Raw genomic sequence first — 14193 nt, 5'->3', positions numbered from 1 at the left:
TAACTTGTACCACAGAAGAAATATACCATTCTCCTGAATAGTCAAGGTTACTTATATCCGGGGCATACCTTGCTCAAATGAGAAGATTTAAGTATTAAAGAAGTCTTGGCTGGGTGTGGTGGCTCATCCCTGTAATCCCAGAACTTTGGGATGCCAAGGTGGGTGGATCACCTAAGGTCAGGAGTTCGAGACCTGCCTTGCCAACAAGGTGAAACCCTGTCTCTACTAAAAATATAAAAAAATAGCCAGGCTTGGTTGTGGGTGTCAGTAATCCCATCTACTTGGGAGGCTTAGGCAGGAGAATTGCTTGAAGCTGAGAGGTAGAGGTTGCAGTCAGCAGAAATCATGCCATTGCCCTCCATCCTGGTCAACAACAGTGAAACTCTGTCTCTAAAAAAAGTCTTGAATCTAGATCTAGATTTTTTTATATATACATATAAAAATATATATGCATAAACCTGTGTGTCTGTATTTTGCTAAGATATATAGAGAGATTATTTAGATATGGATATCTTAGATATACTTTTATACATATAGGGTTAATGAGCATTATAGCTGTTTGCAAGGGATGAAGGAGGGATTTGTCTCACTGAGGAAGGGATATGCTTATCCTCAGAATGTTAATAGCATAGTTAAAAGTAGTTACTGTAATAGCTAAAGTTACAATACCTGAGATAGCAGGGTGTGGTGATTAACAGCATGTGTTTTGGAGACAGACAAAACCATACTGCATTTCCAGTGTGGCCATATTCCATCCATGTGAATGTGGACAAGCCACTTACGTTTCATTTGTAAAATAGAGACAACCATAATACCTATTATCTGGGGGTGTTCTGAGCAATAAATGAGATAAGAGATTTAAGGTAAATAGGAGCATGTCAGGCACAACACAAGTGCTCTGTCCCTACTGTCAATGTTATTAAGTCACAAACTATTTAAATTATTATAAACATGTTTCACATCAGTATTTAATTATTGTCTGTTGTTCTCTGCATACATGAAAATACTTTTCTGGGCTTGCTAGTAGTAAACTGATACTTCATTTTATACCCAGCTAAAATTCTGATAAAGCACATTAAGAGAGAATTTTCTAGCATAAGAGAGCTCCATGTGTCACAAAGAAGGCTAACAATAATTTCATTCTGTTAGTGTATTACATAAGTTATAAAAGATAATATTATCAATGGCCATGTCATTTTTGTCTGCTGTTTTTGTGTCCATATGTAGACTATCAGACATTTATGGTAATTCTCTTATTCCATTTTAGCTAATGAAGTAATACTAATAGGAAAAGTATTATGACATCATTACACAATATATGCATTTCTACTAAATGACTGATATTAACTGTGTGACATATTTGAAGTGAAGAAGAGAATCAGGAAAAAAATTTCAAAGCTCATATGGCACCATCTTCCTTAGTTAGCCAAGCCTTCACATTAACAGAATCTATAAAGTAACAGAGAAAGTGGTGATGTCTAATATGCAATTTTACTATTACATTGGATTGTATTTAACTCACTTGATTTTAAAATGCTTCTTTAAACATAATTACTCAGGGAACATCTGAATAATCTACATCAAAAAATTACAATATGAAATGGTAAATTAATCAGCATACAATGAAATACAAAATTAAAAATCTTGAGGGGGACAACTAATTGCAAGAAAGCTATTTGAAGATTTTAGACTTTGGACTGGTGATATTAAGTCTACCAGAAAATAACTATAAATATAATCTCCACAATGCCTTTTAGGATCCTAGAATTCTGACTTCCTTTAATGTTTCTAAAGGAAAGGTAAAAATATTCTCCAAAGTTGTTTAAAATGTCTATAACACATACAAATACTCTGTTTTTATTAGGGAAAGAAGAACAGTATTGAACTGTTTGTGTCTCCCATAAACCGTAAAACAGGAATTTCTGATGCTCTGCCCTCTGAGGAAGTTCTTCGTTCACTTAATATCAATGTTTTGCATCAAAGTTTATCCCAATTTGGAATTACAGACATCTCTCCTGAGGTATGTTGTTGCACAAAACGTTTCATTTTAAAATGTGAACAGTTAGCATGCTATGGTAATTCAACCCCAAGAGGCTTTGAGATGAAAGCTGTTTATTGTATATTACTTGATAATAAAAATTTCCCTGAGTGTCAGAATTTCCTGATCTTTACATTGTACATGTTTACTTCTTAAGGAAATGTGTTTTCACATTGAAGTTTCGCTCTTTGGCATTTTTCTTCTTCAAACCTTTCTGGCCTTATAACTTATTTTGACTTACCTAGTAAATTTTCTAGAAGAAAGAAGATTTAGATGTATTTGTCAAGTGATCACTTGAAAGTGATATGTCAAAAAAATACCTTTAAACCTTTCTTTCTGTACAGGTACACCCCTCCTCATTGTTTTCAATGTCAAAATTCACCAGATATTCACTGTTTCCCATAACTTTGGAATTAATTTGAAGTGTGATTTTTCTTTTGTTGAAGAAACAATCTTAAGAACTACACGTTTCTTCATAGTATTTTCCAAGTTTGGCACTTTTAAAGCATTTTCTCTGCCACCTCTACCATCTCACTCCTGAGTGGATTTATTTCCCTTTCCACTTCTTTTACTCCATCCTGCTCTAACAAACATGCTGGAAGCACCGTCATCTTAAATACATGTAATTCAATTCATGCAATCATGAAATTAGACTGGAGGGAACATGTGTAACACCTTGTAGATACAGAAAGTATGACCCATAAAAATTAAGTGACTGTCTCAAGGTGACAGAACAAGAGAGGCACAAAGCACCACCTAAAATCTTGATACCTTTTCTTTTGTTTTTTTTTTTCTTTTAAAGAGGCAGGGTTGAGCTATGTTGCCCAGGCTGGTCTTGAATGCCTGGCCTTAAGTGATCCTCCCACCTTGGCTTCCCAGAATGCTGGGATTACAGGTGTGAGTGAGCCATCTTGCCTGGCCAAAATGTAGATCTCCTGATGTCTAGTCTATTCGCCTTTACGGTAAAGCACACTGCCTCTTATTTTAATAAGTATCACAAGTGTAGTATAAAAAAACTCTGGGTGGGCATGGTGGCTTCCCTCCCCAGTAATCCTAACTACTGGGGAGGCTGAGGCAGCAGGATCACTTGAGCCCAGATTGAGTTTGTTTCCCAAAGACACATTTAAAATATGTGTGATCTTGGGCAGGCCATTTAATCTCTGTGAGGTCATCAGCCTTTGCATAGTGTCAACCTCCCTGAGCCTCAGTTTCTTCAAATCCAAAATGGTTATAGCACTTATAAACTTGAAATATGGATTGAATTTTTTAAATAAATGTAGAAATTGTCACACAGTAGGTAGCACACAAATGTAATTTGAATGCAGAATGAATTGGCACATGAGAATATATGTCATCATTAAACCATGACTGTCACAATCACCCACAACTAGTTTTCCTGCATTTGGTTTTGTGCCTCTCTCTGTTATCTTTCCCAGCACACCCAATGTGTTTTCTGTCCTGCCAGCAAAGTAATACTTCCTCAGTGTAAATTTGGCCATGCCCTCCTAATTTCATGATTCTTCTTTGACTTTCAAAATACGATGAAATGAAGTCTAGATTTCTTAATATGTCATATGATCCTTTGTATGCTGGACTTTATAATTGTCAAACAACAGTTTCCTAGTTTACATTTCAGCACTTCTGAACTTGATAGATACCGTGATACACACACTCTCTCCTTCCTCCATGCTTTTGTGTATATTGATTTGTCTACACACCTTTCATTTCTCAATATCACCTACTGTGTAGCAAAGTATCCCTTGTGCCTCCACAGATGAAGGTGCTCTTTACCCTGTGTTCCCATCCCCTTCAGGCTCTTCGTAGACTGATTAGTACATATCTTGCCTAGGACAATTCTTTAAATTTTAGAAAGACCATTGGATAAATATATTCTGCTTCCCATAAGCTTTTAGAGAATCATATAAATGGTCTTTCCTGTTGCTTTATTCTGAGTTCAAAAGCCAGTCTGAGGGCTTTAAGAATATAGCACCTTATTGAGTAACTCAGATTTGCAAACCAAGAAAAGCTGCCCATACAAAAAGAGCTGGCATAACAGAAGTACTTGGTTGGGCATCCTCCAATATACCCGTCCAGTGAAGGTGAGGTACTTAGCTTAATGGCCTCTCACGGAGCTAGTAGCTCACAATAGACTACACTTGAATAATGAAAGTGTATTTGATGATCAAAATGTGACAGTTTCTCATAAAATTGTTGGAATCTAGAAATCTAGAATTTAGAAAATATGTATTACAGAAGACGAGGAAGTATTTGAATTAGGTGTAAGGAGCATATCATGAAGGACAGATGGATTGTTTGAACATTTTGTTTGGACACTTGTAGAAGGTGCCAGGCATTACCCTTTGACCTTTGACCAGAATCTTGAATTGCAGAAACAGAGAAAAGCTGTCTGTAGTGAGCAGACACCCCAGTGGGGAGGTCCTTGGTTTAGATACAAACTAAAGGAGCCCTGAAAAACTATTGGTTGGTAGTAAAACTGGTGAATGCTATTCTGTCAGTTTTCTTACATCTTTATTCATCTTTTCTGTGGTTAATGTTGTATAACAATTTATGCCTCAATCCATTTTCTCACATTTTAATCTTAAAGTTGTAACATGCTATTGCAACATGTTCATTAACAGAAAAAATGAACTTGGTATTTTTGCTTTTCATCTTTTGCATGAATTATAGAACATTGTGAATGATGTCTCAAAGCATCTCTTTCTAAACTTATGTTAATCACTTTCATGGAAAGATTTTTTTTCATATGCTTGATTTTTTTAATTGAAAATGACTCTTGAGAAACAAACAAAAAAAATACCAACTAGAAAACTATTTTTGTTTAGTGATCTGTTTTCATTTGTAATCTATTTCTTGAAGGAAAAGACATTATTTCTTCTATATATTTTTATATGATATGTAGAACATTATAGGCACTCATGCAGACAAAACTAGACCTCCTCTTGCCTAATAAGTAAAATCCCAGAAAAATAAAATTAAATGTTTTTATAAAATAAATTAAATACCTGTTAAAACAGTAAATTCTGTATTGACATTTTAAAAAATTATTTAGGAATTCTGTTGTTGTTCAACTGCAAATTATTCCAGTTTCCAAATCTTATTATTTCAAAGGAGAAAGTGGCCTTCTTTGAATAAAAGTCCAATGTGCTGACTGATACCCTCATGAAATATTTATGAAGAAAAAAAGCCGTTACATATAAATATAAACAGTAACGTGTGAGTTTAATGATTATTCCTTCAAATTAGGAACTCTAGCTGGTAGTCTAGTCTAAATTAGCATAGACCTAGCCATACAGTGCTGAGGAGCATACAGTCAACATCAACCTGTATTAAACCATTAGAACAATTGCTCACATTATGCACAGTACAATGGAAGCTTGGCATTTATCAAACAAAGCCATATTGTTATAGGATACATCTCATTTATCTGCCTAAGTCAATCAAATTAACCAGATACTTTGTAACATTTGCACTTTATTCTTATTCTGTGTGCTTCATCTCTTTCAAAGAGGTGTATCTCCTAGGTCCTCTGTATCTCTGAATCATCTCTCCTAGCATTTGGGATCTCCTTCTGCATCTGACATCAGAATTGATTAAAATATTTAAAGAGAGAGGAAAGACAAAAGAAAGAAAAAAGAATGAGCTATACTGCATCAAATTATTAAACAGGATATAGAGAAGACATTGTTACCTATACAGAAAACTGCCCAAATTTTAAATAATAAAACAAAACCCATCAGCTTCTTTTACTGCAACTAAGTTAAAGGGCAAAACAGTGTGGCTATAAAATAAAACATAAAGATGATATAGTGGCTTTAGCTTGACCCAACAACAGAGCCTCTGAAGTATTCAACCCTCAGCCCCCTGACAACTATAAAAAGCATGGGGTTAACCGAATGCAAAGGTTAGATTGAAGATTCTTGTGAATTATAGTCTTTTGATTTGTGAGCTCTTAACTACAAACTTTTCCATTTATTGCCCTGCCCTTATCAGGTTTTTTAGATCTCTGTACAAATATAGTAGTGTTCAGCAGGAGTAGCATGACTCAGAAAGAAATCTATTTATCAAGAAAATGCAGTGACTAAGTTCTAGGAGTTCAAAACACATGTCTTCTTAACTGAGGGTGGGGGATGGGAGGGTAGGAGTTAATTTTTTCATATTACTGCTTCAGTTAAAAAAGAAAACAAAACAGGTTTGTCTTAAGCAGGAAGGAACATGTTGATATTCTAGGAGTTACAGAACTACAGCAAGGAAAAAAAATGAACCAAATCGGGTTAGGAACACAAAATCTCTTTCCACCCACCTAACCACCCCTTTTTATCCAAATTTTACATGGGCTTAAGCTCAACTCCTTATACTTAAATTTGACAAATTTATGCTGCCTACTTGAAGGCTTAACTAGTTTGCTTTCATAGCAAACAATGGATGCTATTTTGTTGCCTGTAAAAAATTCATTTCCATATTTATACCTGATTTCTGCAAGACTTTTCTGTTCTATTAGTTTCCAGCTATGCTTATAGAGACATTGGAATAAAAAACGATATGGCTGACATCAAAGAGGGGAAAGAAAATATGTCACCTGAACCCAAAGTTTTCTTTGCGGCAGGATACTTGGTTTCTAATCATTTTATCAATCAAATATTTGCAGGTTCTCCACTGATTTATTGTTTATGTATCTTTAAAATTCAAATCTAAATCATTTCTTATATCTATGCATCTATGTCCCAGAAAGTAGGCAAGATACTATTATATTATAATTAATGAGCACATCAATTTTTACAAATAAAGGAAATAGAATCCTGATTACTTAGCAATTATTAAAGGCTTTCTCCAAATAATATTTGTAATCACAATTGAACTCAAAATCTTTTCTGTTCAGCCTTGCTTATCTTCCCACCAGAACTCACTTGCATTCCAGAATAAAAGTTCTCATAAAATATTTTTCAAGGTAAATTTTGTGTCTGATTTATAAATGTTGGATATGTTTTATTTTTTAAAGGCTTAAAAGTAAATTAGCAATGATTTCAAAGTTCAGATACCTATAATTTATGTTTTACTCAAGGCCTTCTTAATCACTGGAGACAATCTCCAAGGGCAGATATGTATCCTCACTCAAGGGAGGCAACCTTCAACAAAAGTGAAATTTTAGATGAATTAAAGTGTTAGACTTGATTTAGCCTTTATATGTTTTTCCTAATCATGTACCATTTAATTTCAAGTTAGTTTCATTAACCATAAATCTATACTGTCACTAAATTATAAAACAATTTTATTCTAAGAATAAATGTTAGTCAATGTGCTTATTTAGAAAAAAAGAATTAATGAAATAAAACTAATACAGTCATGCACACTTTATTTGGGCTGCTTCTCCATTCTTCCACCCCCAAAGTGGAACAAAAATGATAGAAATAAAGATAAATCTATGAATTTTACCTTTTATTGCCAAATAATTCTGAACATTTTGATGTTCCCCATTACTTTAGAAAAATATGTGGTATTCTAAAAATATATGTCGTTGAGATGATACGTTAGCCAGATTTTGACAATATAGACTCCACTTAAAAAAAAAGATGTGATTAAAAGCAAGAAAAGAAGGAAATAATCCTGGCGTTGTTGCTGTACTTATTAATGCACCACACGCTTTTGTTTGCACCTGCTTCACTTTTGTTTAAAAGTAAAGAACAGTATTACAGCACGTAATCCAGGGTGTTGATGTTGTGGGAGGGGACTTAGAGTAAGGAAATATTCAGAAACAATTTCCTCCACACAGAAAAGAACAGAACTCTCTTACCTTTGAGCCAGGTAGTTTCCAAGAGAGACGCTCAGGGATATTTAGAAAGCCTGGGACCTGCGGATGCCATGTCAGGCATGCTTGCTCCTATTCCAGGGAGACTAAATAATTTTTTTTGCTATATAAGGATGGCAGTCTGTTGTCTTAGATCAATTTGAGAAGCAGCTCTGGTAGAGGGGGGTGTAGGTGTGTTGCACTATGCTGAATGGAATAAGGCTAAAAATATGTTTAGTATCTGATAAGAATGCCAGTTTTCTCAAGCTCTCACTTAACATCGGACTTTCTGTTTTGCTTTTAAAGAAAAATGTTTTACAAGGGCAGCATGAAGCGGACAAAATCTGGAGCAAAGAGGGATTTTATGCTGTTGTCATTTTTCTCAGCATCTTTGTTATTATAGTAACGTGTTTGATGGTAAGTTTGCTTCTTTGTCTGTTTTATCCTTTGCTGAGCCCACTGCTTGGTATTAGTGGGTACATTGCCATTCAAATGAATGCTAAAATGCTCGGGAGCAGAAGCAAGACTATGATCCCGTTAGATTAGGAATATTTCATATCTGACAGCAGAGAGATTTCTAAAGGAGAGCTTATGGAATTAAGGATGCTGACCTGAATAATAAGGCTGTAATTGCAGTGCAGTTTTTAGTAACTTGATCAACTCTGAGAATGAAGCTTTAGAAAGTGATTTACTGAGGTCGCTGAAGCCCTCGACATCAGTAAAGTCTCACGGGCACACTTTGGGTTTTCTTTATATCTCCTTTTATATCATCTTTATGGAACTCAGGAAAAAAATTAAAAAGAAATATGTCTTTGGGACAAGCTTACTCCCTAAGGAACGGTTGATTTCCTTATTTTTAAAAGGCCTCAAAAGCATTCTATGAAAAGGAGATGATTATACCCTCAAAGGCTAAATTAGCTAGACTACTAGTTCATTTTTAAGGTGAATAAATAATACAAAAGTATAAATGCATATGCTGGGATAGCTCTGTAAGTAATAATATGCAGGCTTTAAAAGCATATTTCTAATTTTAAAAATAGAATCCAAAATAAACCTAACCCACTAAATTAAGCAGTACTATTTAGTATTGAATGAATTAACAGTATGTTTAGAGTAGAATAAGATTTTTCTGCTCTCTTGAAAATTTCAAGATGTATAATATTTAGAGTTTACAAATAGGGTTTTAATGTCCTTTTTCCCTGTGAGCTATGTTCTTTTTAATTTTGTACATTAAAAAAAATACTTCTTCCTTAGTTTTTAAGTGCCCCCCAAAAGTCATTACACTCCTTATTTCTCTCCACAATCAACAATGTTGCTATGTGTTTTATTGGACGTTGTTTATTTCTGCTCCCCCTGCTGGGAAGGGGTTACTGTTAGAAAGATTAGGGCTCCATCTGGAAAGACAGAGGCTGCATGGGTCTAACCTTAGAGGACGTAAAACAAGCATAGTCTTAAACAGGGTAAAGATAGGCATGTTTTCTAGAGTTCAAAATATGTGAAGTAACAAGAACACCCTAAATCTTCCACCATAATACATTCAGAGGTAGCTTCTATAGGTCAGGCGCTAAGAAAAAAAAATTCTAAGAATTGTGACTCAATAAACAAAAGAAAAATTTTAAATTGAGTTAAAAAAAACTTATTTTTATATTTCACATGGTAGAGATTAAGAGAAAAGAATTTTAATGAGAGAGTTGGAGGTTTTGCAGAAATTGTGGCAGAGTATTCTGGGCATCTCTTTTAAGGATGTAGTTCCTTGTTATAGTTAATTGTCCTTTAATATAGGTGGTTCTTCTTTCCTTCATATGGAAATCTCAAGTGCTGTTCCCTCTCTTGTCAGTCACAATTAGCGTGTTTTTCTTCTTTGCATGCTAAGAAGATAAGAGGAGGGGGAGAATAGAAAGTTGTTGAAAGTGATAAAAGTGGAAAATATTCAGGGGATCGATGGATGTGATTCAGAAAAGCAAAGGCAGGGATACAAGGAGGGAAGTGGGAAAGCAGATTCATGCCCGGCCTTTGAGTACTAAGCAGAGCTTGTTATTAACATGGAGGATGTGTTTCAGATTCTACATTTCTAACTCAGGGTGTGCTCATGTATCCAACGTTAACTAGATAAATGTCTATGTTGGTCTCATGGCAAAACGACCTGTAGTAGTCACACCTCGGATGACTCTTCCTTTCCCAATATTTAAGTCAGAAACTTAGGTAAGTTGGCTCCAAAGTTATTAGAACAAATCAAGAAAGGGGCATTTCAGAAGTATAGGTGATTTCTCTCTATTGGGTTAGCAGGTAAATTCGCCTATTCATTCAGTCAACAGATTCTTGCAGAGTATTCTCTGTGGGCCTATTTGTTGTTGGTGTTGTGGGCAAAGCAGAAAACAGGACAGATAAGATCCCTGTTCTCCTGAAGTCTTTACTTTAGAGGGAGACATAGAAAATGAGTTAATTTTTTAAATATCAAATGGTGAATGTATGATGTGATTCCAACTGTATGACATTCTGGAAAAGTCAAGCCTATAGAGATAGTAAAAATATCAGTGGTTGCCAGAGATTGCAGAGAAAGGGAACAATTAAGTAGAGGACAGCAGATTTTAGGGCAGTGAAACTATTCTGTATTCTGTAATAATGAATTCATGACATTATGGATTTGTCAAAACCTGTAAAATGTATGAAGAGTGAGCCCTAATCCACACTATGGACTTTAGTTAATAATAATACATCAATATTGATTCATAAATTGCAACAAATGAATCACTAATAGGGCAAAATGAAGAGGTAGGGAAGAAAGGTATGTGAGAACTTGGTATATTCTGTTCAGTATTTCTGTAAACCTAAAACTGCTCTAAAAAATAGTATATTTTTAAAATCACAGTGATAAGTGCTATGAAGAAAAGAGCATAACAGTGAGTGGAGAAGAGCAATCTGAGATGTTTGAGACCTAAGGATGAAAATGTGAGAAAAGGACCCCCAGGCAGAGGGTACAGTGGGTGCAACTGGAATAAGCCTAGCCTATTCAGGCCTGAGGGGAAGAATGTTTTAGGCAGAGCCTTGATGTGATCTTCTATGTGTGATCACATTTTCTTCTGGTAGAAAGTGGTGGTGGACAGAGGATGGGGAAAATTGTGGAAGGAAGAGGACCTTTCTGGAGGCTTCTGCAATATCCCAATGAAGAAGATGCTGCTGGCCCAGAGCAGGGGTGGGTGGTGGGGATAGAGAGTAGTAGCGGATTGAGATTTACTTGTAAGTAGAACTGACAGAACTTGCTATGTCCCAATTATCAGCAAGAGGGGGGAATTAAAGATGATTCCTAGGTAATTTGGCTTCCCTGCCTGTGTGGAAATGTTCTCATTTCCTGGGAGAGGGATGTGTTGGAAATGGAGATGAGCATGTTCAGATAGTTCTTAAACAAATGAAAGAAATAATTAAATAGATTTCAAATGCTATCTTAAATTTTAATATGAAGGAGTCACTTTTGAAAGTAGCAGGGGGACCAGGTGCAATGGCTCACACCTGTAATCTAAGCACTTGGAAGTCAGAGACAGGGGGATTGCTTAAGCCCAGGGGTCTAAAACCAGCCTGGGCAACACAGTGAGACCCATCTTTACAACAAAAAAAAAATGGTTTAAAAGATTAGCCAGGCTGATGGGACATGCCTGCAGTCCCAGCTTCTGAGGAGACTGAGAGGGGAGGAGCACTGGAGCCCAGGAGTTTGAAATTACAATGAGCTATGATCATGCCACTTTACTCCAGCCTGAATGACAGATACTCTGTCTCTGAAAAATATATAAATAAATACAAATTCTGAAAAGAAACAGAGGAACCAGCAGCACACAGACCGGAAGTTCATATTCACAAGAAAAGAAATACTACCCAATAGGATTAACACCAAGCCAAGTTGATCTGATGTAACTTACAACAGAGGAGTCAAGAGTTCACGTTTAGGGACATGTTAAAGAGATTGTCTACGATAAGCTCATCTTTATAAGTGTTCAAATTATTGTGATTATAAACTTGATTTAAAGTAAGTTTTTCACATGCATTTCTCAGCGATACTTGTACTATCACTTTTGTCTTTCTAAAACACATGTATTCCAGTTATGTTTCCCATAGTTTGGTGATGACAAAGGAAAGATATAACTCAGAATTTTCCCTCTGGCATTGATTATATTTATGAAAGATCAGTGCTTCCATTTGTATTAGGCTTCCTACATGCCAGAAATGAAAAGCATGTCATTTTATTATGAAATTATATAGGTAAATTGCTGTAATGGGAGGTTGTATGTGCTATGTAACAACAACATAAGACTTGGCAAAAATTTTTGAAAAGTGGCATATTGTTTACTTTCCTATAAATATAAATATATATATATGTTGCTGGGCATAAAATTAGACAGCCATGACATTTTCAAATGTGTGACTTATTTAGCACCTCACAACTGTGAATGTAGAGTGCGTGGAGTGAGAAATAGAAAAATGCAGTTTTCCCAGAAAAAATGTGTGGGCAACTTCCAGTCTATTCAGTCTGTTTTAGAAGAAAGAAAGTTGTTACTAAGAAGAATTAGTTCTTAAACTTGAAGAAATAATAGAGCATCATTTATTATGTAAATTAGACATTCAAATGTCCTTACGGGCTTATTAACAAGTGCAAAGACATTTATGAAATGTAGGTAGAAATGTCTACAGGCCAGATTGCTTCTGGAAAGTAGTTTTAGAAATCACATGAAAATAGTTGTTTGGGTCAAATAAAAGCACTGGCATGTTAGACCCATAGGAGAGTCATACATATGGGAGAGAGAGAGTTTCTCTAGTTATAGTCTGGTAGCTGTAGCAAGAAATCCTACATTGAACCACCTGCTATAGCCTTAACATCACGTAATAAATACATGTCAAAGGTGAACATAATTTTCTCATTTGTTATACATAATCCCTAAGGACAAAGGAAAATAGGACTAGATTCCTCGCTGGAATGATTGATTAAGTAGGCATATATCTCAAACTAATTTTCAAATTTTTTCTGTATTAAGAAGAATACAACTGTCTTAACAGTAATAACAATAACAATTAGTTTCTTCCATTTATTGCAGTTATTGGTACTAAACTTACTGCCTAGCACTAAATGCTTAACATATTTTAGTTTACTAATTTTACTTGTGAGAAAACTAAGATTCAGAAAAAGTAAATGACTTGAACAAGAACGTGCAATGAATGGATATGGGGTCAGAGAGTAGGAAGTGGTAAAAATTCAAACCCAAGTCTATCTAAATTGAAAGTCAGGCCCACATAATTCTATTTGATTTCATAAGGTGTCAAACTGTGAGGTTTTTAGTCTTACCACTCTGTCTTGTGAACATACACTTCCGACCACAAATCCCTCCAGTAGTAGCAGATGAGAATGGCTGTATTTATCAGAACCATTCTACCCAGATGAAACTGGTAAATGTGTGCCACACCATACCTGTGTCTCTTTGCACTTAGTGCCTTGTACTGAACACACTTTTTACACAGTTATCTTTTCTGGAAGCCTATGAATTCCCAGAGGACAGACTTCTGTGTTGCTTTTGCATCTACAATATCTTGTTTATGGAATGCAGTAGGGATTGACTCAGGACTATTAAATTGAAAGAAAAGAATGAATGAACTCTTTCAGAACTAACTGTAAAATGCCATAAAGAACAAATGTTAAAGACTAGTGATTGGTGGCATCATTTTGAAATCTGAACACATTCTAATCCAAACAGGATGTTTTGTGTTACTTATGAGATTTTTGAATGAAAATTTTAAGCTGCAAAAAAGCTTCATAGAATTTTTTTAGCTTCCTCTCATTTCTGTATTCCTCTGGTTCTTTAGTTCCCACTATTTTCTTTCTCTTGGTATAGTTTGACTTTTACAGCTCCTCTCATTCAATAATATGTTTTTTCCTTTTTCAAATTATTACATGACTTTATTCCAATAAAAAGAGCTAGTCAAACAAGCTCTTAGAGATGAAGGCAAAATATCGACTTGCCATTGCTGCAGAAAGCTTTTAGGTTGAGTTTTTAAACAAAGTGAATTCCCACAGAGAAATATGCATACGCTATATTCCAGATCTCAATCTGTGCAGAGAAAAATCTCTGACACTGTTTTCCAGATGCTTTGGAAAAGAGGTTTCAAAGAAGGACAGGAGAATTTGGCAGAAACAGTAGAGTTGAATGATCACATACCTGGAAGTCAGAAAACCTAGATTCTACGTTTTTTTTTCCAACCCTCCATAAATCATCCAACATCTCAGTACTTAAATGTGGAATGAGGAGATTACTCCACAAAGTTTTTATGATCCCTTACACCAGGGTTTTACCAGCAACACTCCTGATATTTT

The 14193-nt window shown here is 35.2% G+C and overlaps 1 protein-coding gene across 3 annotated transcripts in view; it reads left to right on the top strand.

Annotated features, from left to right (window-relative positions):
• Window positions 1-14193, top strand: part of PTPRR (protein tyrosine phosphatase receptor type R) — a 286532-nt gene that overhangs the window by 163637 nt on the left and 108702 nt on the right. For 2 of the 3 annotated variants that reach the window (XM_002752758.6, XM_009004212.5), the window contains 2 exons: window positions 1865-2020; window positions 8148-8258. The exons of the other annotated variant lie outside the window; for it this stretch is intronic. In XM_002752758.6, coding sequence (XP_002752804.4) covers window positions 1865-2020; window positions 8148-8258 — 267 coding nt within the window. The remainder of the gene's footprint in view (window positions 1-1864; window positions 2021-8147; window positions 8259-14193) is intronic. 3 annotated transcript variants of the gene reach the window in all.

The sequence above is a fragment of the Callithrix jacchus genome, chromosome 9 (assembly GCF_049354715.1).
Source record: "Callithrix jacchus isolate 240 chromosome 9, calJac240_pri, whole genome shotgun sequence".
NCBI classification, from domain to species: domain Eukaryota; kingdom Metazoa; phylum Chordata; class Mammalia; order Primates; family Cebidae; genus Callithrix; species Callithrix jacchus.
This window is presented reverse-complemented; position numbering and strand designations above follow the sequence as displayed.